Genomic DNA, 22,175 nt, shown 5'->3' with positions numbered 1-22,175 from the left:
ATCAAGCTTTGATAAGCTGTGCCCCAAATGATTTTATTTGTTTATTATTGTTATAATTAATTTGTGCCTAGGTATGGCTACTAAGGATCTGTTCCAGCTCCACAAATGGCTGCGGCAGCATCTGCTGCTGTTTCGACTGCACTAAGCCCACACAGCTATTAATGGGCGCCAGATACTCCTGGTTAGCAGATTGCCAGGAAAGATGCATGCGCTGGGCGCTCTTCGCTTCGGCGTGCAGTATGCGCAGCGCCATGTCATCCAAGTCCAGAAAGGAGTCCTCTTTGGGCTTAACATCCATGGCATGGCGTGCTTCGCGCAGCTCAGCAATCACATCGTTTATGGAGGCTTGCAGTCGTGGCGTTACACACAGCTCCTCCGAATTCCGGGTGAGCAGCCAGCACTGCTCAAAGACATCGACCAGCAGCTGGTACATGGTCTTGATTAGTTCACGCATGATGGCGCTGCTTACTAGGGTAACACCCGTCAGCACTTCGTTCATCACCTTAATGTTGCGCTGCATAAAAGGCTCCACGAATTTGTCGTGCAGCAGTAGACTGCCGCCGCCTAGATTGGGCAGCAGCCAGCAGACTACGAAAAGCTTGAAGCTGCTTAGAAAGGGCACCCAGTTCTCCAACCAGGTGGTCATCAAGTGCAGTGCAACGGCACAGCCGAATATAATCCAGTATTTAAGCCATATTATCTGCAGCTGCTGTTGATTGGCGTCAAGGCTGTTGTAGGTGGCAAAAGCCGGATAAAGACAGCCTAGCAGCAGCAAAATGAATTCGTACAACATTTTGCAATGCAATTTTGAATAGATTTTTAGTTATGCTATGTTACAAATAAACTGTCACGGCAAACTCCGTTCAGCTGTTAAAGGCTTTCACACATAAAGCAATGCTTGCTTTGATTTATGAAATTTAAAATTCGCGGCGATAACAATAAGCAGGCATACAACACTCGATAGCAATATTATTACTTAACAGCACTGGAGCTAACATAGCGAGTTCGATTTAACATAGCGCGTTCGCGTTAACATAGCATCATATTTATTATTGTTTTGAATTCCAAGAGTAGTTAAATTAAATTAAAAGTCAATAATATGGAACAAAGTGCGATGCATGATATGTCAGCCACAGAAAATGTGCATGAAATTGGGCTTCTGGAAATAAATCCAGACGAGATTGTTAAAGAATTAGAAAAAACTATGACTTCAAAGCCTGTTTACAATGACACCAAGAGCCTATTTGATGTTACGCTCAATTTAGGCGACGGTAAGGTTATGTTTATATTTATAAATAAAATAATAACTCACTGTTTAATTCCAGAAAGTCCTAGTAGTGATTCAATAAGCGCTGAGCTACATGAGAATCTCGACGATTTGGTTGTGGAACGGCAAAACTGGGATTACTTTGTACAGAACATTAAGACCAAACCCACCAAAGACCAAGTTAGCTACAAGCCCAGCGAGCAGCAGGCGGCGTATCTAGCGCAAGGACCAAATCTTCAACAGTTTGTAAGCGGCTTTAAAGACTTTATGTCCACAGCGATTGAATTTAAGGACGAGATGCGGCAGGTGCAGAGTCTTACAGAAGATCTAAAGGCTCGTTGTTTACACCATGTGAATGCAAGACAACGAGAAGTTGTATACAAACATAGTGCTGATAAAATGCATAAATGATTTAAATACTAACATAATTATTTTCAAAATTTCTTAAAAAATATACACGCTTGTAATTTAAAGCTGCGTAAGCTGTTGAATTACTCCTTGGCCCAGGTGGCCAGATATTTCATAAGATCTGTAAGGCTTTCGAAATCGGTACGACTAGTGGGTGCTTCTTCGCTTGTAATTCTCGGCAAGGATCTGCCCATTTTCATACGAAACTCTTCAAACTGCAAATCAGAATATTAGACAGAAACTCAAACAATTTCAACTCTATAAGCTATTTACATCTTTGGCGCCGCTCAGCTTCCAGAATCCATAACAGAAGGCACCAGTGCCGAGGACAGCATAGAGTGTGCCCCAGCCAAAGGCTCGCAGTGCTAAAGCGGACCCTTCATCCATGAGTATCATGCCCTGGCGTGTGCCCGCCTGTTTCAGTACCTTGCTATCCGATTTCTTGGCCGTTGAGAGTGTGCGCGAGAAGCCAAACAGCGCTGACATTCCTCCAACCAGACCTAGGAATGCCGCCGCTAGAATAACAATCATCTTAATAAGAATTAACAGCAATAACATAGACACGCCTACCTTGGATGCGAAACTTGCGCTGCTTTTCTGCTTCAACGGCAGTGGCGGCTGTGGCGGCTGTGCCGGCTTCATTCATTTGTTGTACAGTTATATTATAATTCTTATTATTTTTTTTTTATTATTGTCGTAATCGCGTGCCGTGCTTGTCCAGTGACTGTCGATATATCGATAGGTACTGCTGTTGGTTAACAGCAGAATTTCTGAAATATTGTAGCATTCTTTTTGCATTGTATTTTGATTTATTATTTTCGTGATTGCGTGACGTGCTTATTCAGTTACTGCCGATATATCGATAGGCACTGCTGTTGTTTAACAGCAGCAGTTCTGAAATATGGTAACACGGCTAATTGCTAAATGTCATTTTGTCATTGTGTTGCATTTCATATTGTCTTGTTTGTATTGTCTATGTGTTTCTAAAGTTGCTACAAGTGCATTACAACAAAATTTCATGCGACTTAAAATGCAATGCAAATAGCAACAGATGTGCGCTACCGCCGATAATCGGCCTTGACAGGGTTGCATGCACGGTACAATCGAACACCCACACCACAATTTTTTTTTTGCGCTTTACGTTTGGCGTTCGCGTCGTCTACATGTGAAAAAACGCGACCGCGACATTAACCAAAGTGTAATCAACAGCTCAACACTTGTAATATAATGCAATAAATCGTATAATAAGCGGCATATTTTGATTATTGTTTGTTTTCTTTTGCTGCCTTTTTTTCAGTCGTTTAGCCTAAACAAGTCTTTGCCAACGCGCCGTGGCTGCGTCACGCGTGCGAAATTTCTTTAAATTTGTGCAAATAACTCGAATCACGGTTGGTGCGCATCAGGATGAGCAACACCACGGACTCAAAGGCGCCACTGCGCCAGGTGAAGCGCGTGCAATTCGGCATCTTGTCACCTGATGAAATTGTAAGTCCACAGCTATTTGCATGTCACAAAAATGTGAAATCGCCGCCATATTGAAAATCGATCCACAAGTTGCTAGCTAACTTAAAATGCATCGTAATCTGTCTTTATAGAGATTTCCTTGCATATTCATAATTAATATTAATGTTACCTTCTTGTTGCTGCAGCGTCGCATGTCCGTGACTGAAGGCGGTGTACAGTTTGCGGAAACGCTGGAAGGCGGTCGACCCAAGCTGGGCGGTCTTATGGATCCGCGCCAGGGTGTCATTGATCGCACATCGCGGTGTCAAACGTGCGCCGGCAACATGACCGAATGTCCGGGACACTTTGGTCACATCGATCTGGCCAAGCCGGTTTTTCACATCGGCTTTATCACCAAAACGATTAAGATTTTGCGCTGCGTCTGCTTCTATTGCTCCAAAATGTTGGTCTCGCCGCATAATCCCAAAATCAAGGAGATTGTTATGAAGTCCAAGGGTCAGCCGCGTAAGCGTTTAGCCTATGTCTATGATCTATGCAAGGGCAAGACGATTTGCGAGGGTGGCGAGGACATGGACTTGACCAAAGACAATCAGCAGGTGGATCCCAACAAGAAGCCTGGTCACGGCGGTTGCGGTCACTATCAGCCCTCCATAAGACGAACGGGCTTGGATCTAACCGCCGAGTGGAAGCATGTCAACGAGGATTCGCAGGAGAAGAAGATCATAGTGTCAGCAGAGCGTGTCTGGGAAATACTGAAGCATATTACCGACGAGGAGTGCTTCATTTTGGGCATGGATCCTAAATATGCGCGCCCAGATTGGATGATTGTTACTGTGCTGCCCGTGCCCCCATTGGCCGTGCGTCCAGCTGTGGTTATGTTTGGTGCTGCCAAGAATCAGGACGATTTAACGCATAAGCTGGCGGACATAATCAAGGCGAACAATGAGCTGCGCAAGAACGAGGCCAGCGGCGCTGCAGCGCATGTTATACAGGAGAACATTAAGATGCTGCAGTTCCATGTGGCCACACTGGTGGACAATGACATGCCCGGCATGCCGCGTGCTATGCAAAAGTCGGGCAAGCCCTTGAAGGCCATCAAGGCGCGTCTCAAGGGCAAGGAGGGACGCATTCGTGGCAACTTGATGGGTAAACGTGTGGACTTCTCCGCGCGTACTGTCATCACACCCGATCCCAATTTGCGTATTGACCAGGTGGGCGTGCCGCGCTCCATTGCACAGAATTTAACCTTTCCCGAGCTGGTGACTCCCTTCAACATTGATCGCATGCAGGAGCTGGTGCGTCGTGGCAATTCGCAATATCCGGGCGCCAAATATATTGTGCGTGACAATGGCGAGCGCATTGATCTGCGTTTCCATCCCAAATCTTCGGATTTGCATTTACAGTGCGGCTACAAAGTGGAACGACATTTGCGTGATGACGACTTGGTTATATTCAATCGCCAGCCCACGCTGCACAAGATGAGTATGATGGGTCATCGTGTCAAGGTGCTGCCCTGGTCCACTTTTCGCATGAATCTTTCCTGTACCTCACCCTACAATGCGGATTTCGATGGCGATGAAATGAATCTGCATGTGCCGCAGTCCATGGAGACGCGTGCCGAGGTCGAGAACATACATATAACACCCAGACAGATTATTACGCCGCAGGCCAACAAACCCGTCATGGGCATTGTGCAGGATACGCTCACGGCAGTGCGTAAGATGACCAAACGTGATGTGTTCATCACGCGCGAGCAGGTGATGAATCTGCTGATGTTTCTGCCCACTTGGGATGGCAAAATGCCGCTGCCCTGCATCTTGAAGCCGCGTCCATTGTGGACGGGCAAGCAGATCTTCTCGCTTATTATACCCGGCAATGTGAATATGATACGCACACACTCGACGCATCCCGACGAGGAGGATGATGGGCCATACAAGTGGATATCGCCTGGCGACACCAAAGTCATGGTCGAGCACGGCGAGCTCATCATGGGCATTCTCTGCAAAAAGACGCTGGGCACGTCGGCGGGCTCGCTGCTGCATATTTGTTTCCTTGAGCTGGGCCATGACATTGCCGGACGCTTCTATGGCAACATTCAGACTGTCATTAACAATTGGCTGCTGCTCGAGGGCCATAGTATTGGCATTGGCGATACCATTGCCGATCCGCAGACCTACAACGAGATCCAAATGGCCATCAAGAAGGCCAAAGATGATGTCATCAATGTCATACAAAAGGCGCACAACATGGAACTGGAGCCGACGCCGGGCAACACGCTGCGTCAGACTTTCGAGAATAAGGTGAATCGTATTTTGAACGATGCTCGTGACAAGACTGGTGGCTCCGCCAAGAAATCCCTGACTGAATACAATAACTTGAAGGCTATGGTGGTGTCTGGCTCCAAGGGTTCCAATATTAACATCTCACAGGTGAGTGCCAGCCGCACAGCCATACATATTTCAGTACTATATGCAATGCTTATATATCTTTCTCTCTCTCTTAGGTTATTGCTTGCGTGGGTCAGCAGAACGTGGAGGGCAAGCGCATACCGTATGGATTCCGGAAGCGCACGCTGCCGCATTTCATCAAAGATGATTACGGTCCCGAGTCGCGTGGCTTTGTGGAGAACTCGTATCTGGCCGGACTGACGCCTTCAGAGTTCTATTTCCACGCTATGGGCGGTCGTGAGGGTCTTATCGATACGGCTGTCAAAACTGCCGAAACTGGTTATATCCAACGTCGTCTGATCAAGGCTATGGAGTCGGTTATGGTTAACTACGATGGCACTGTGCGTAATTCGGTGGGACAGCTTATCCAGCTGCGTTATGGCGAGGATGGTCTGTGTGGTGAGCTGGTCGAGTTCCAAAATATGCCCACAGTCAAGCTGTCGAACAAAGTGTTTGAGAAACGCTTCAAGTTCGACTGGACCAACGAGCGTTATATGCGTAAAGTGTTCACCGATGAGGTTATCAAGGAGATGACCGACAGCACGGATGCTATACAGGAGCTGGAAGCGGAATGGGATCGCCTGGTTACCGATCGCGATAATCTGCGTACCATTTTCCCCAATGGCGACTCCAAGGTGGTGCTGCCTTGCAATCTACAGCGCATGATTTGGAATGTCCAGAAAATCTTTCACATAAACAAACGTCTGCCCACGGATCTGTCGCCCATGCGTGTGATACGCGGCGTGCGCGGTCTGCTCGAGCGTTGTGTCATTGTCACGGGCAACGATCGCATCTCCAAGCAGGCCAATGTGAATGCCACGCTGCTGTTCCAGTGCTTGATACGTTCGACACTCTGCACTAAATACGTGTCCGAGGAGTTCCGTCTGTCCACGGAGGCGTTCGAGTGGTTGATAGGAGAAATTGAAACGCGCTTCCAGCAGGCGCAGGCAAATCCTGGCGAAATGGTGGGTGCACTGGCGGCGCAGAGTTTGGGTGAGCCCGCTACACAGATGACGCTGAACACTTTCCATTTTGCTGGTGTCTCCTCCAAGAACGTCACACTCGGTGTGCCGCGCCTCAAGGAAATTATCAACATATCGAAGAAGCCCAAGGCGCCATCGCTAACGGTATTCCTCACTGGCGGTGCAGCGCGTGATGCGGAGAAGGCCAAGAATGTGCTTTGCCGTCTGGAGCACACAACGCTGCGCAAGGTGACAGCCAATACAGCCATCTACTACGATCCGGATCCACAGCGTACGGTCATATCGGAGGATCAGGAGTTCGTCAATGTCTATTACGAAATGCCCGACTTTGATCCGACGCGCATTTCCCCTTGGCTGCTGCGCATTGAGCTCGATCGCAAGCGCATGACGGACAAGAAGCTGACGATGGAGCAGATTGCTGAGAAGATTAATGTGGGCTTTGGCGAGGATCTCAATTGCATATTTAATGACGACAATGCGGACAAGCTGGTGCTGCGCATTCGCATCATGAACAATGAGGAGAACAAATTCCAAGACGAGGACGAGGCCGTCGACAAGATGGAGGATGACATGTTCCTGCGCTGCATTGAGGCCAACATGCTGTCGGACATGACACTCCAGGGCATCGAGGCCATTGGCAAGGTCTACATGCATTTGCCCCAGACGGACAGCAAGAAGCGCATTGTCATCACGGAGACGGGCGAGTTTAAGGCCATTGGCGAATGGCTGCTGGAAACGGATGGTACTTCGATGATGAAGGTGCTCTCTGAGCGCGACGTCGATCCCATACGCACCAGCTCCAATGATATTTGCGAAATCTTCCAAGTGCTGGGCATTGAAGCTGTGCGTAAATCCGTTGAAAAGGAAATGAATGCGGTGCTGCAGTTCTATGGCCTCTACGTCAACTATCGTCATCTGGCCCTGCTGTGCGATGTGATGACGGCCAAGGGTCATCTGATGGCCATTACACGTCACGGCATCAATCGACAGGATACGGGCGCTCTTATGCGTTGCTCCTTCGAGGAGACTGTCGATGTGCTCATGGATGCAGCCGCGCATGCCGAAACGGATCCCATGCGTGGCGTCTCTGAGAATATTATCATGGGTCAGCTGCCCAAAATGGGCACCGGTTGCTTCGATCTGCTGCTCGACGCCGAGAAGTGTCGCTTTGGCATTGAGATTCCCAATTCGCTGGGCAGCAGCATGTTAGGCGGCGCGGCAATGTTCATTGGTGGCGGTTCCACGCCCAGCATGACACCGCCCATGACGCCCTGGGCGACATATCATACGCCGCGCTATTTCCCACCTCCCGGACATGGTAAGTACTTGTATAGTAGTGCTCGATAGCTCTTGATTTAACGTTTGCGCTTGTTTCTTTTTCTTTTGCTGCGCAGTGAGCGCCATGACACCAGGTGGACCAAGCTTCTCGCCCTCAGCGGCTTCGGATGCTTCGGGCATGTCGCCCAGCTGGTCGCCAGCACATCCAGGGTCGTCGCCCAGCTCGCCGGGACTGTCCATGTCGCCGTATTCCCCAGCCTCGCCCAGTGTCTCGCCTTCGTATTCACCAACATCGCCCAATTATACGGCATCGTCGCCTGGCGGCGCCTCGCCCAACTATTCGCCCTCGAGTCCGAACTATTCGCCCACGTCGCCGCTCTATGCAAGCGCCAGTCCGCGTTATGCATCGACTACGCCCAATTTTAATCCACAATCAACAAGCTATTCGCCCTCGTCGACGGGCTATTCGCCCACATCGCCTGTATACTCGCCCACGTCGAATATTCCATCGAGTCCCTCGTTTGCGGGCACCAACAGCAACATGTATTCGCCTGGCAATGCGTACTCGCCCAGCTCGTCGAACTACTCGCCGAATTCGCCATCATATTCGCCGATGTCACCATCATATTCCCCATCGAGTCCATCATACTCGCCCACATCGCCTTGCTATTCGCCCACATCGCCCTCGTACTCACCCACTTCGCCGAACTATACGCCTGTGACGCCTTCGTATTCCCCAACATCGCCCAACTATTCAGCGTCGCCGCATTATTCGCCCGCATCGCCGGCGTACTCACAGACGGGCGTCAAATATTCACCAACATCGCCTACATATTCGCCGCCTTCGCCCTCGTACGATGGTTCGCCTGGCTCGCCACAATATACACCTGGCTCGCCGCAATATTCGCCGGCCTCACCCAAATATTCGCCCACGTCACCGCTGTACTCGCCGAGCTCGCCGCAGCACTCGCCTTCGAATCAGTACAGTCCCACAGGCTCGACATATTCGGCGACAAGTCCACGCTACTCCCCCAACATGTCCATCTATTCGCCGAGCAGCACCAAATATTCGCCCACATCTCCGACGTATACGCCCACGGCGCGCAACTATTCGCCCACATCGCCCATGTACTCACCAACGGCGCCTTCACACTACAGTCCCACAAGTCCCGCATACTCGCCCAGCAGTCCGACGTTTGAAGAAACAGATGACTGATCCGTTCGGAAAACCAGGAGCAGTACCAGGAGAAGCAACAGAAAAAAAGCAGCCGGCGGCAGCGACGGCGATACGTAATAGTTTTCCATAGTTAATTCCCACTGATCTGTCCAGACGTCACTTAACAACAACAACAACAACAACAGCCACAACAATAGGATTGCTAAACTTATATATTGTATGCAAAGACGTATACTCTAAATAACAATTGCGATAATTATATATTCACTATATGCAGTTGTGTGTGTAGCTAACAACTCTTTTTTTATATTATAGATATATATATATACCTATACACAATTTACCGATTTGTCAACTATTTTTTTTTTAAAAAATATATATATAAACGTAGATTATTACATCAAGCGAAAAAGTTTTGTCTCCAAATAAATAACTCTATTGTAAGAATAAGTTCAGAGCCTCATCAATTGTAAAAAAGAGAAACAAAAATTAAACATGACTTGTAATAGGAATAAAAACAATTATAGAAAACAAAATGTTTGTACGTTTAAATAAAAAGTTTTTACGCTAAACTAAATTTGAGTTTCGAGTTGATTTCAATCTCGGGGACTGTCACGAAGATTTTCCATGTTCGATTTTAAATAAAAAAAATATTTATTTTGCCATAAGTACGAGTAAAATGATTAGTTTAGTTTTAGGTTTGGTAAGTGCCGTTATAGTACTACACGATTAAACAATATATTATATATATGTAATATTTAATGAACTACTATATATAGTATATATATATGCTTGAGTGTGTGTCTGAGTGTGTGTGCTTAGACTACACTTAGGAAATTATGTCAAGTGTATACATAAGTCGGGACGAAAGGCAATTATATAACGCTAGGTACATGGTATAGTTATTAAATATTAAATATTATTGTTTATAATGCTGTGGTGCGCTTTAGTCTAAACTGCTACTTACAATTATAGTTACGAGTTATTAATTGTTTAGCTTGGGACAAAAAAATTCATACGTATATACGTATATTTAAAGTTAATAATAGTAATTTATGATTGGTACATTGAGGACTAGACTATAGTACATATGTATATATTCGACTGACTGACTGACTGACTTACTGCCTTAGGTGGTTAGTTTAAAAAAGTAGTTGTTCTTTTTGAATTTAGTTTATGTGACTAGCATTGATTTAGTTATTGGCTTATGAGTACGCTGGGGGCGCAGCAGCTGCATCGTGCGCTGGCGCTGGCGGCTTGGAGCGCATTGGTCAAGCGACAATATCGCTGCCGGGATTATAGCCAAAATAGTTGAGATTGAAGTCATCGCTGAAGAGCACTTCCTCCTCGGACGGCTCCACCTGATGCGACATCTGTATGCCCAGCTCCATGGGATCGATTTCGGTTATGTAGTACTGCGAGTGGCTCAAGCTGCTGCCCAAGTGGCTGCTGCTGCTCCCACTGCTGTGCTGTTGTTGCCGCAGGCCACTTTCCGTTACCACCACGTCCTTGTGTATAGGATTGAGATAGTCTTCTGAAAGCAAGGCGGCCACTTGTTAAAAACTATATATTCGGTTATATATTGAGCTAAATGCATACAAAATGAGAAAGATAGGTGCATTAAAAAATATATTAAAAAACATAAAATATAAAAAAAAAGAATAAGCAATAGTTATATATAAAGTATGAATTTGTTATGGAATCTGCTAAATGCAAAACAAAAGTTAAATAGATAAAAAAGCATATATTGAAAAAATGTTCAAATAAATTAAAATATATAATATATAAAAAAAATTAATTAAAATATACCACAATTTGCTGGATTTTGTGCTATAGAATTTTAAAATATTGCTCTAGTACATACAATTGTTTTAATCCATTTACTATTAAAAACTTCTTTACATTACTCTTTACTGAAATGTCTTTAATGTATAAAAATAAAACAAAAATAATATAAAATGCGACTCAAGAACATATAAATTTTAAGTAAAGGCACTCTAAGAAGTTTCGGTGGTACTTAAAAAAATTAATATAATATAATAAACGGCTCAATTTTAATGATAACAGTAATTACGCTAAAAATTGTCTTTTGTAAAATTATTTTCTATGCTGCAACTTTATAGGAATATTTTAAATTATCAATCAATTTAGCTAAGAAGCAAAACTTAGCTGAGTATATAAATTATAAAAATTCAAGCTGTGAGTGCCTAATAAAAATTGAGCAAATTTATTAATTGAAACTGCAGCAATTACCATTGTCAAGCAGCACATCCTGATAGGTGCTGATAATGGAGTTGACCGACTGCACCTCCACCTCACGATGTATGCCATTGAGTATTTGTCCAGCTGTCTTGCGTAGCTCCTCATCGCTTAACAGATCGCTAAAGGGCAGCAAGCGTTGCTGCTGCTGTTGCTGCTGCTGCTGATGTTGCTGGGATTGTGTTGTGCTTGTTGTCACATCATGCGCTGCTTGTTGCAACATTTCCTGCGTAAGTGCAGCTGCAGCAGCAGCAGCTTCATCATAAACTGCTTGTTGCTGCTGCTGCTGCGGTGAGCTACAAAGCTGTTGCTGCTGCTGTTGTTGTTGCTGTTGCTGCTGCTGTTGCTGCTGCTGCTGCTGCATTTGCTGCTGATGCTGCTGTATGCGCTCACGATTAATTGACTCCATTTTGAAGAACAAATCCAAGCGCTGCTTTTTCTATTTGTTAACGATTCGATTTAAAAATTAATTTTTATTTATTAAATTAATCAGCTGCACTTACATGTTCCCAGGCGAGCACATTTTCGGCTGAATCTCCGCTCGATATGGCCCACAAGTGTCCGGCGCCTTGGGGTGCCTTCACGCCCTTGCGAAAATGTGGATTAATGGATAGATTATGTCGCACCGAGTTCTTCCAGCGGTCATCGTTTGATTTGTAATATGGAAAGCGATCGCTGCACGAATTAAACAGAGACAGAGCGAGCGCGAGTTTGTTAGCAGCGCATAAAAGAAAGAGATGGCAAATGATCGTTCTGATTAGATTGAGAGAAAGAGATAAGCTTATAAGACTAAGTACTTCAAATATGATATTTGAAGTTTGCATTTAGGATAAACTGAACTTATTGATATTTAGCATTTGGAACTACATCAAAAAATTTCGGCATTTTAATTATTGAGCCTGTATCTGAATCCTGAAGCCTTTGTTTAAGTAAGAATGAGACACAATTTAAAAATGTTGTAATTAAAATAGCTAATAAAAAAGACAAGTATTTCATACTGTTTTTTTTTTTTTTTGCTGTGTATATTTAGCTTAGGTCTTTTATTTTCCTATTGGACAATTGCCCGCTTGGACTTGAGGGTTGGCAAGCCTAAAATATGATTGGCCAGTTGGCGGCTCCACGCAGACTATTAAAACTTTTCTGACCAGTTGCAATTAAAGTTTGAAAGGCAGGCAAACAATTTGGCTCATGGCACGCCACTGCGGCACTCTACATATGCCCAACTATAATAGTCAGAGATACTAGCGCATGGACATGGAACGGACTGAGGACAGCGGCAGTGGCACAAATTATGCGTCGTTTTGTAGGCAGTCACGAACAGGCGATTTCAACAACAAGAACACAGTGAAAACAAAAAAAAAAAAATGGAGTAGCTGCCGTCAGGTGTAGTTGGAGATGGAGGTGGTGGCAGGTGGGCGGGGTAGGCGGACAGTTTTGACTAACCCTCGACCAAAGCGAAATGTGAAAGGAAACTACGACGACCGGAAAGGACATCGCGTGCCAAGCGCACTCCCACTCTTCCGCCTCCACCTGAACACCCTGCACCCCACCCCACCCCACCACACACTAGCTTACACCCCTGCTTGTTGCAACTTGAGGGTGTGCTGCTGCTGCTTGGTTTGGGTGCGGGAAAATGGAAAGTATTTCAAATTACGACACACACACACACACACACACACACCTGCATCGAATATTACAGGTGAATACACTTTGACAAAAATATATATAAATAATATGAAAATATTATAATGAAAATAAATGAATTAATAAGCAAAAAACACTTAACAATAATAAATAATAAGATAGAATTTGTTACAGAAAAACATATTTTATATTACTTAAATTTACTTTAATGTTTTGTAAATTAAAAAATATATATTCATTTGAAAAGTATTTATATTATTATGAACTATGAAAAAAATTAAAAATCGGAATATATATTAATGTATTAATTAATTAATTATCATATTATTTAATTTAACGTTGCTTGATAAAAAATTTAGGCATGTTTAACTATAAAGAAATTCAAATTGTAGTTCTCTAGCTCTTCAAATATCTCTCAGATCGAGCTTTGTATTTATTTGCGCATTTATCATACATATTTCTCGCAGTGTATTTATTTGACTACGCCTCAAAATGCTGCTACACGCGCCAAGTCCGAAATCAACCCCCGCAGCAGCAGCCCTGCTATGTCATTGGTTAACTGTTCCCTACTGCTCTCCGCAGTGCTCCGACCTAATCCACGTGCTACAAAAAGCATTCCACAATATATACCTGGGTATATAATTTTTGTTGCTTTCGTTTGAGCACGCGAGGCGTCCCCATTTTTGGGCTGCATTTGGATTTTTACTCGACTTATTTATATTTATTTTTTTCTTTTTCTGCTTATGTATAAGCACAGACATATATAGTATAAAAACATTATTCTTTCTGTTTTTTAGTTGTTGTTGTTGTTGTTGTTGAGCAATGACGACTCATAAATGAAATGATGTGAAAGGAAATGAAATGCATAAATCTATGGTGAGCACCCAACGTACTGACATTTGTCTGGAGTTGAAGTTGAGCCGCACGCGTCAGTTGGTTTAATGATGCCTTTGTAATGTTCTGATAACTGTCATATATATTGTATGGCGAATATCTAGCATACATATGTGGCACGTCATGACGCATCAACACAAACACAAAAAAAAGAAAAAAAAATCTAGACAACAGAACAACAAAAACGATGGCACTTCAAATTGGTTTGCCTGTCGGCACATGAGGCGTATACTTTATGTTGTTGGGCCTCAGGATAGTGAGATATGCAATTACATGGGAATATATTTATGTAGCTGCTTAAGCTACAATTTTAAAGTGGCAAAGGAAAACAGATATCTAAGCATATCAATCGAATCATATTAAATCAAATCAAATAATAATAAAGGATGCAGAGTTTTATACTGTCGGTTTTTATATAAATTATTTTACTTAATTAGCAGCGCATGCAATGCAATAGAATGGCAACTTATTGTTACATTTTATTATTGTATGACGTTTGTAGGAGAAAAACTTTGTTTGAAAATCTTAAATAATTATTTTATTATAATGTTCTCATTGCATTGAAAATATATGTTTTAGACTAACTTGGTCATTCAAGCTCACAAGCTTAATTGTTAATAAATATATTGACATTACCTATTATTATAATGAATTCAGCGCACTCACTTCACTTTACTACTTGTTTAATCACCGACACTTTAAACAAAACTGACCTGGCTGTGGCCTACGTGCATTTTGACAGCCTCTCATAAATTTTTGATCTCAGTGCAAGAACGAAAGGTGAAAGGCAAGAGCGCAAGCAGCGCAGAGAGTGTGAGCGACACCAAAGGTCTTACACTTATACTTATACACTTTGATCTCAGTGCAGGAACGAAAGGTGAGAGCGCAAGGCCACTCAGAGAGCGTGAGCAACAATTAGCCTACGTGCTTGCTAGCGAGAAAGCAGCGCTGCTTGCGCTCGATCGCTCTTCGCTGCTGCGACTGAACGAGAGCGAGAGCGTCGCTGCTTTGCATCGTACGGTGCTTTTGCTTATTTGTTTCGACTGCACGTGGACAGACACTGAGTGTGGGAGCTCGACTGCTGATTTAAGAATTGAACATTGAATTGATAAGTGAAATGGTCTCAATTGTTAATGTGCATATTAAATAAAATATATCTGTTATAAAAATCAAACTTAAGGAATTGCTCTTGAGCGAACCTTTTTATTTTTTATGTATTTTATTTACAATTTCTACGGCAATTTCAATAGCCATTGATCTTAGTTAAACTTGGACTTTCGTGCCAGACTTACGCCCTTGGAATGCATTTATGGAATAGATTCTGCTAGAGCCTAGTCTAGCTATTTATATTAATTTATTATCTAAGAGCGTGCATATAAACATAATTCAAATACAAGTTAGTTAAGTTATTCTAGTACTTGCCTAAAAATTGCTCGTAAATTGTAAATTTGTGAATATTTGTAGTTTGGTTAGCTGCTTGTCTAGTGCCAAATCGATAGGCGTGTGGGTGGGTGCAACACACACACACACACACACACACAAACACACACATGCATGCATAAATATATGTAAATATGTGTAGAGTTGTGTTTGGCTGTCGCACTTGTCGAATTGTCAACGTTGCTTAAGTCTTATAGTTAGCGGACTGAGTCGCAAAGTTTTCTAAGTAATGTGGTAAAAACGAGAGAGAGAGAGAGAGAGAGAGAGCGAAAGAGAACGGGCGGGTGGAAGAGAGTGTGTAAAAGGAATTCAAATACCCACTATCAACGTCGTCATCATTGTCAATGAATTGAGTGACTGACTGCGCCCCATTCGCATTTACGTTTGCCTCAAAATGAAATTGTCGAAATACACGGCATCGGCCCACCCGACCCCACCCCATCCCCATCCTCCACCTCATGGCAGTACCTTAGATAATGGGCATAATAAAATACAGGCATTATAGTATAGCACGAGTCGAGCCTGTCGAATTTCGTTTTCATTTTCGTTTTTGTAAAGTGCGAAGCCCCCAAAGCTGAGAACCCAATCCCAACCCACTTGCCATAGCGTGCTCAGCTGTCCAGCCCTGCTGGCCTCTGCTCTGCTCTGGTCTCGCCCAAGTAATTGAGTTTGCGCCCATGTCAGTGGCCCCGTATTGTATCCTGGACTAAGTCCGTCTGAGCCTTTCCATAAGCCCATGCTGATTCAGTTCTGATAGGCTATGAGCTCGCTGCTGGTCGCTCGGACTGACTGGTTGGCTGGCTGGCTGGCTAGGCTGGGCTTGATTCGTTGGTTGGTTAGCTGCCCCGTGCCGTGTCGGGGCGTGCCTGGCACGCAAACCTCTACACACACACACACACACACACACACACACACACACATAGGCAATGGAGCGCTTGAAATTGACATGGCGGCGAGGCCGAGAGGCTCACTCAGACCAGACTGGGCAACTACTTCTGGCGGTTTGTTTCGACTTCAGCTTTTTTTTTCTTTATTCAACTCAGCTTAAATAAGTATATATATGTATATACTATATATATGTGTGTATATGTATGTGTGTGCGCTGCCGCAAACTTATAGTTCATAAATTGTTGCGAATCTCGTTTGGGCCGCGCGGGCTACGTCACTAAAAATATTATATATAGTATATATATATATGAGAAAAGCTATTTATGGATTTATAAACTTGCTCAGAAACTTTTAATTCAAATTCTATCTTTACCATCAAAAATTTAGAGAACTCTTTTTTAATATTCAAGAGATGAAACTTCCAGTCTAAGACTTTGAAATAGTTTTAGATTTATAAATTTTGGAGATTACTTTGATTTTTACACTACTTTATATTGTTGTTATTATTATTTATAAAAAATGGGTTTAGCTAAACAAAAAGCACAAGCGAAAATACAAGCAATTTTAATAAAGAAATTAACAAATTAATAACAACATAAATTGTTCAAGTATTTAAAAGCTCTTTGTAAAATTGAGATACGCATATTAAAATTCTAAAAAGAAAGTAAATAAAAAGAGCTACACTCTAATAATATACTAACATTATATCCATCTAGGATTGTAAATTTTTATAATAATTTATAAATGTTGAATAAGCTGCCAAATAAGTTTATAGATCAAGAACTGCCAGCTTCGTAGTAATTTCTTTTCGAGAATTTCTAACTAACATATCTCTCAGCTCGTAGCTTTCGCTGCTATGTGAGCCATGTGTGTCCTGCCTGTTGTCCTTTGGCAGGCTTGTGCAATGAAGCATGCTCCGCATCCAATAAACACTTAATATGCAATTCAAATTGACCGGAAGAGAGGCCAATGATCACGTACCCTTTTATATGTGAACGTTTAGCTAGTCACGATTAATTCCTGTATAAATGTCCCAGCGTGGCACTGGCCTGGCACTAGCACTGGTCATGTCAAACACCTGATCCTGGCATTGATGCATTGAGGCGTGTAAAAGGTGTAGAAAGGCCGGAAAAACAGCCCCTAAGCCCGAGCCGCGACTCGAGTCGGCATTTAACCCACCCCGGCAATTAATAATTATCGTGTGCGCGCAATGTGGAAGCGTATAAATTTCATGGGCAATTGCCACACAGCCTGGCATGGCAGAAGGACATGACTGCTTAGGCTGCCGCAGCGGGTGGAGTGGGCGTTGGTTGGGTGGGGGGTGGGTAGGCTTTTAGTCGCGTGGGCGACTCCAATGCAAATGGCAAATTGTACGGCGCAAGCGCTGTTATTGCCTTGAAAGCGCGCGAGGACGCAAGTCACATGCCCCATGCCCCGTGCCCCATGACTCCAAGTTGCAAGAACTTGTCCATGCGGGCCGCAAAGTAAATTTGTGAATGGTTAACAACAACAACAACTAGAAATAAAAGGGGGTTGCTTGCTTTGCTTGCTCATTATATTAAATGAACAGGTTGCCTCAAAGTTTTGCTAAAAGTTCAAGGAATGGGCAACTATCATAAATTGCTGAAGAACTAGCTCCATATGCCAGTCGACTATATACATTATATACGGTACATATATAGAATATTTACACGCAACATTTTGGGCTCTGGCTACAAATATTTACAGTGATTCGCTTGCAACCCCAAAGTGCCCACCCTATCTACACCAAATTACAGGTGCAGTTGCTGGGAGTTGCTGCTGACTGGGGGGAGCACCAAATTAATGAACCTTGAAAAATGTGTTAAAAGTTTTTTATTATTGTCGTTGAATTGATATAGTATATGATATGCCCTAGCTGAAGCGCTTCAAAGGGCTGTTTGAGTTGAAAACTGGGTAAACCAAATATAAAACAAAGCATAGCTAAGCTATATATGTGTCGAACTTTCAGATTGTCACGTAGGCAGACTTAACTTAAGGTTGAACACTAGCAAATCATTGTTGAATTCACAAAAATATGTTTCATTTAACATCAAAGACTGTTTAATTATAATGTAAACATAATTTTGAAACCTCTATATATGCTAAAATCAAAATAAGTCCCTTTTTGTATTTCTTTATGTACCGGATCTAATCAACTTTATAGATGTATAATGCAAACAAGCTCAAATTATAAAAACAAATAAATCAAGTTACACTCGTATACTAAAAAACTTATTTATAATTGCAATAAACTTTAGCTTTATACTTTGTAAATACCAGAGAACCCTTAAAGCTTCCTACTCCCATGTAAACACTTTTTCTTTAGTGTCAAAATCTTGATACTCACATATGTGCCACAACTTGTTGATCGCTAAAAAAACAACAACAAACACCAGCAAAAAACAAATAAAGGGAACTCCAAAAATAAAGAGAACCACAAACAAGTTGTACTAAGAAATTGTTTGCAAGGTAATAAATTATTGACGCTGGCACGTTTGCCATTTTATTGTCGTTGTTGCCCAACAACAACTTAAAAAACTAAAACAATAGCAATAAAAAAAAAACTATTGAATTGTATAAGCGACTGGCAAGTGCACTCAACACTTGTTTATAAAATTGTTTAAAGCCCGATTAAGATTTTTTATATTAAAAGAATTGCACTTTATACTTTTAATATAATAAAAGTTGCTGATTGGATTTGCTGTACTTTTAATATTTAAGAATAAATTTCTTTAATGCATGCATAAAATTTAAATATGTTGCTGAATTTAAAAATCGATAGAGTATCAACTTGTCTGTTGAAAAATCGTAGCACTACTTTTACCTAGTTTCGTAAAACTTGAAATCAAACGGCATTTGGAGCATTTCAAACTATTCAAGGAATATCTTGGGGAGGGAGGGGGTGAACGTCAAAGTGGCCCACGGGAATGTTTTACGAAATGCTTAAGATTTGTTTAATTGCATCCGGTATTCAGCAACAAAATGGCGTCAACTCGAACAATAAGCAATGGGCCAGTCGTAAGGGTTGTGGGTGTTCTTTGGGTTCGGTGGATGGGGTTTTTCTTTTTGGGTTGGTAATGGTGGAGTTTGACGAGTACTTACGATATCCATTGGTATATGCCCGACACCGTTAGCTCACCCTTGTCCTCCAGGGCGTATTCGATGAGCTCAGTGTATGTGAACGGTGGTTTCTTTGGCCTGCTTGTTTTGCGGTGGTTGATTCCATTTGGAGTTGGGTGGGTATATATTTTTTGTTTTCGTCGACAATTGGGGGTTCGGGGCGGGTGTGCGTCGTCGACATCGATTGGCGCCGCATAAAATACACAACAGAGAGACGAATGAAAAACATGAATAATGCAAGTTAAGCCAAAATGGAGTACAGATATTTGCTTCAAGTTTTTGGGCATATTGAAGCTGCCAGAAGCTCTCAAATAATTTATTAAATAAGCTGAACAACAAAATATTAAAGGCTTAGATCAAACTAATAAATTTGCATAGGAATTTATGTTTATTTATTTTAATATTATTGATAATATTATTCTCGAAATCTATTTTTAACTATTTTTATAAATATAATGGTTCGCGTCGAAACCAAAAGGGTCTACCCGGAAATTAAGCTTCTTACCAAACCCAAAATTACTTGACGACATATATAAAGATTTTATTACCTTAACTTGATTTATTATTGGGAATTAAATTTATTTTTTAATCATTTTTTTGTAAGCATTTTAAAACTTTTGGGATTCTTTTAATAATTCAATTAATTTTAAAAGCTTGGCAATAAGTTAAACTTAAGCTATTTTTTGTAAGTGAACTAATATTGAAAGATTTCATTATTTGTATTGCCTAGATGCCTTCGCATATATATAGATAATGTAATTACTCACGCCTTGGATTTGGTGTCCTCGACGACAACGTGCTCGGCAACAATCATATCGCTGCCATCCATCTCGGATGTGACCTCCATGACTAGCTCCTCGAACTTGCGACCCGCTTTAGTGGGCGTTGTGGCAGTTGCTGTTGTTGCCTGGGCGTGGCTGTTGCAACTCTTGGGCGAGCTGCGCGGCTCCAGCAGCGTGCTCTGGCTCTGACTCTGAGCGGAGTTGAGCGAATGATTCGAATTGGATGCGGAGGCAGAGACGGAAGCGGGCGAGGCAGCGTGACAGGGCGATGAGCTGTTCATGCTGGCAGCAGCTGTGGGCGTGGCCGCCTCTAAGCCAGCACAATTGCCAGCATTGCTGTGGCGAGCAGCGCTGCTGCCAACATCGGGCGACAGATGCGGAAACTCATCGAACTTGAAGTTGAGCAGCCAAGATAGATTCTTATCCTCAAAGTCTGGCTCGGACTCGTGGCTGTTGGCGGGCGAAGTGCGTCGGCCCGCAGCAATCTGACGCGGCAGCGGCTTCTGAGCAATGGGCATCAAGAAATTGCTGCTGGACAGCGACAATTGTTGCTGCTGCTGTTGTTGTTGTTGTTGCTGCTGCTGCTGCTGCTGCTGTGGCGGCGGCAATGTGGCATTCAGTTGCTGCAGCTCCGTTTGCAGCGCTGAATTGTAGCGATGATCGAGCTCGAGCAGCTCGCCTGGCTGCCAGCCCACGGTGTCCGCCTCCATGGGCGCTGTGCTGGTTGCTGCCGCTGGCGGGGCACAGTAGGAGGCCGCCGGCACCAGCAGGCTGCTGTCGTAGGCAAATAGATCGTTGATAAAGGCAGCGCCAACTGTTGTGGTGGCGCCCACTGTGGACGCCGCTGTGCCCGTGTCCAGCTGCAGCTGAAAACACATATCGCCATCGTAGTCCAAGTGGCGCTTCTTCCAGGGATTTAGATGCAGATGCGCCTGGTTCGGCTCGTAGTGCTCTTGCAGTGGCGCCGCTAGCTCCACTTGCGTCTCATATTTGCGCTTGAGAAAGTTGTACTCATATGAGGTTTGATGGCCACTGGCGCTGCCCTGAGCTTGGCCCTCGCCATGAGCCTGCACATCGCCGTTGACTGGCATATTGACAATCATGCCGCAATCTATATAAATCTATTTCTTTTCTTTTCTCTATATTTTTCACTTGCTTTGGACACGTGGCGCAAACACCAGAACAAACAAAAAAAAGAAGTTCGTGACAAAGAAAGTCCGTGTGTTGAATTCAGAAAAAAAAAAATAGTCTATATTTTATATATGTAAGCAACTGTAACTGCGCGCTGATTACCGTTACACGCCGCGTCTAGCCACGGAATGCGCTCAGAACATTTAACGGGACAAGTCCGCTTGGTTATCGCCAGCAACACTTAACGCTCGAAGCGCCCAAGCTCAACTAATACCCAATCGCAAAGGTCCTCAGGCTCGCTCGTGAGCTGTGACCTGCGCCTGCCCAGCAGAGTCGACCCAGCTCGAACTTCCTACGCCTCTCCGACACCGACTCTGCCTGCGTCGCTCTCTCTCTCTCACTCTCTGTACCTTTGCGCACTCAATCGAGCACAAAGAGTACTATGCACTGCAAGAAATAGCTGCAATGAAATCTGAATTACATTTTAGTTAAAGTCTCTCTATAAGAATTATTCTAAATATAAGATTACATACAGTATATTATGTATTAATATACTACAATTAAATACTAATTTTATTTACCACAAATATTATCAATTATTTACCAAAATTAATGATTAAATTTGTGCTGTATTTTATCAAATTTATTTTTTTTTTTAGACATCAACATCATTCCACGAGTCTAATTTATTTAATTAAAATCTAGATTTAATTTAAAACTAATTGTTACATATTTGTAGCCAAATCTCTTTACTTTGTTATTGTAGAAAACTTTCGCCAAGTGTAGCGACGACATTAACTCCAACCCATATCACATAAATGCAGTGCTATATTATCTATATACAAATATATATATATGCATATATATGAACCCTACCCTCTTGAAGCGTTTTGCTCTCTCTGGACTTGCATAGAGCTCGGTTCTGCTTGGTCGCATTTTGGCCATAATCGAACATGTGCTGCCCATTAGCCC

General features: G+C 43.1%; 5 protein-coding genes across 5 annotated transcripts; 2 read left to right on the top strand and 3 right to left on the bottom strand.

The window, feature by feature from the left end:
• Positions 1 to 2: 2 nt before the first annotated feature.
• Positions 3 to 858, bottom strand: LOC108606012 (putative HVA22-like protein g). Its single transcript, XM_017995837.2, has one exon. It carries the CDS (start codon positions 791 to 793, stop codon positions 68 to 70), a length of 726 nt encoding a protein of 241 aa, XP_017851326.1. The 5' UTR covers positions 794 to 858; the 3' UTR covers positions 3 to 67.
• A 197-nt stretch (positions 859 to 1,055) lies between these two features.
• Positions 1,056 to 1,716, top strand: LOC108605970. Its single transcript, XM_017995792.2, has 2 exons — positions 1,056 to 1,271; positions 1,326 to 1,716. Exons 1-2 carry the CDS (start codon positions 1,100 to 1,102, stop codon positions 1,676 to 1,678), a joined length of 525 nt encoding a protein of 174 aa, XP_017851281.1. The 5' UTR covers positions 1,056 to 1,099; the 3' UTR covers positions 1,679 to 1,716.
• LOC108605971 (transmembrane protein 242) lies at positions 1,706 to 2,376 on the bottom strand. The gene is made up of 3 exons (XM_017995793.2): positions 2,246 to 2,376; positions 1,949 to 2,190; positions 1,706 to 1,890 (listed from the first exon to the last, which is right to left on the bottom strand). Exons 1-3 carry the CDS (start codon positions 2,319 to 2,321, stop codon positions 1,759 to 1,761), a joined length of 450 nt encoding a protein of 149 aa, XP_017851282.1. The 5' UTR covers positions 2,322 to 2,376; the 3' UTR covers positions 1,706 to 1,758.
• A 278-nt stretch (positions 2,377 to 2,654) lies between these two features.
• Positions 2,655 to 9,344, top strand: LOC108606572 (DNA-directed RNA polymerase II subunit RPB1). The gene is made up of 5 exons (XM_017996791.2): positions 2,655 to 2,894; positions 2,973 to 3,160; positions 3,325 to 5,568; positions 5,643 to 7,887; positions 7,964 to 9,344. The coding sequence occupies exons 2-5, from the start codon at positions 3,080 to 3,082 to the stop codon at positions 9,061 to 9,063; spliced, it is 5,670 nt and encodes a 1,889-aa protein (XP_017852280.1). The 5' UTR covers positions 2,655 to 2,894; positions 2,973 to 3,079; the 3' UTR covers positions 9,064 to 9,344.
• An 873-nt stretch (positions 9,345 to 10,217) lies between these two features.
• On the bottom strand, positions 10,218 to 21,163 carry LOC108604937 (alpha-protein kinase 1). The gene is made up of 5 exons (XM_033294354.1): positions 20,058 to 21,163; positions 19,273 to 19,368; positions 11,787 to 11,958; positions 11,278 to 11,722; positions 10,218 to 10,555 (listed from the first exon to the last, which is right to left on the bottom strand). The coding sequence occupies exons 1-5, from the start codon at positions 21,161 to 21,163 to the stop codon at positions 10,296 to 10,298; spliced, it is 2,079 nt and encodes a 692-aa protein (XP_033150245.1). The 3' UTR covers positions 10,218 to 10,295.
• Positions 21,164 to 22,175: the final 1,012 nt, after the last annotated feature.

This window comes from Drosophila busckii, chromosome X (assembly GCF_011750605.1).
Source record: "Drosophila busckii strain San Diego stock center, stock number 13000-0081.31 chromosome X, ASM1175060v1, whole genome shotgun sequence".
NCBI lineage: Eukaryota > Metazoa > Arthropoda > Insecta > Diptera > Drosophilidae > Drosophila > Drosophila busckii.
The sequence above is the reverse complement of the archived record's forward strand: the minus strand, read 5'-3'. Positions and strand labels throughout refer to the sequence as shown.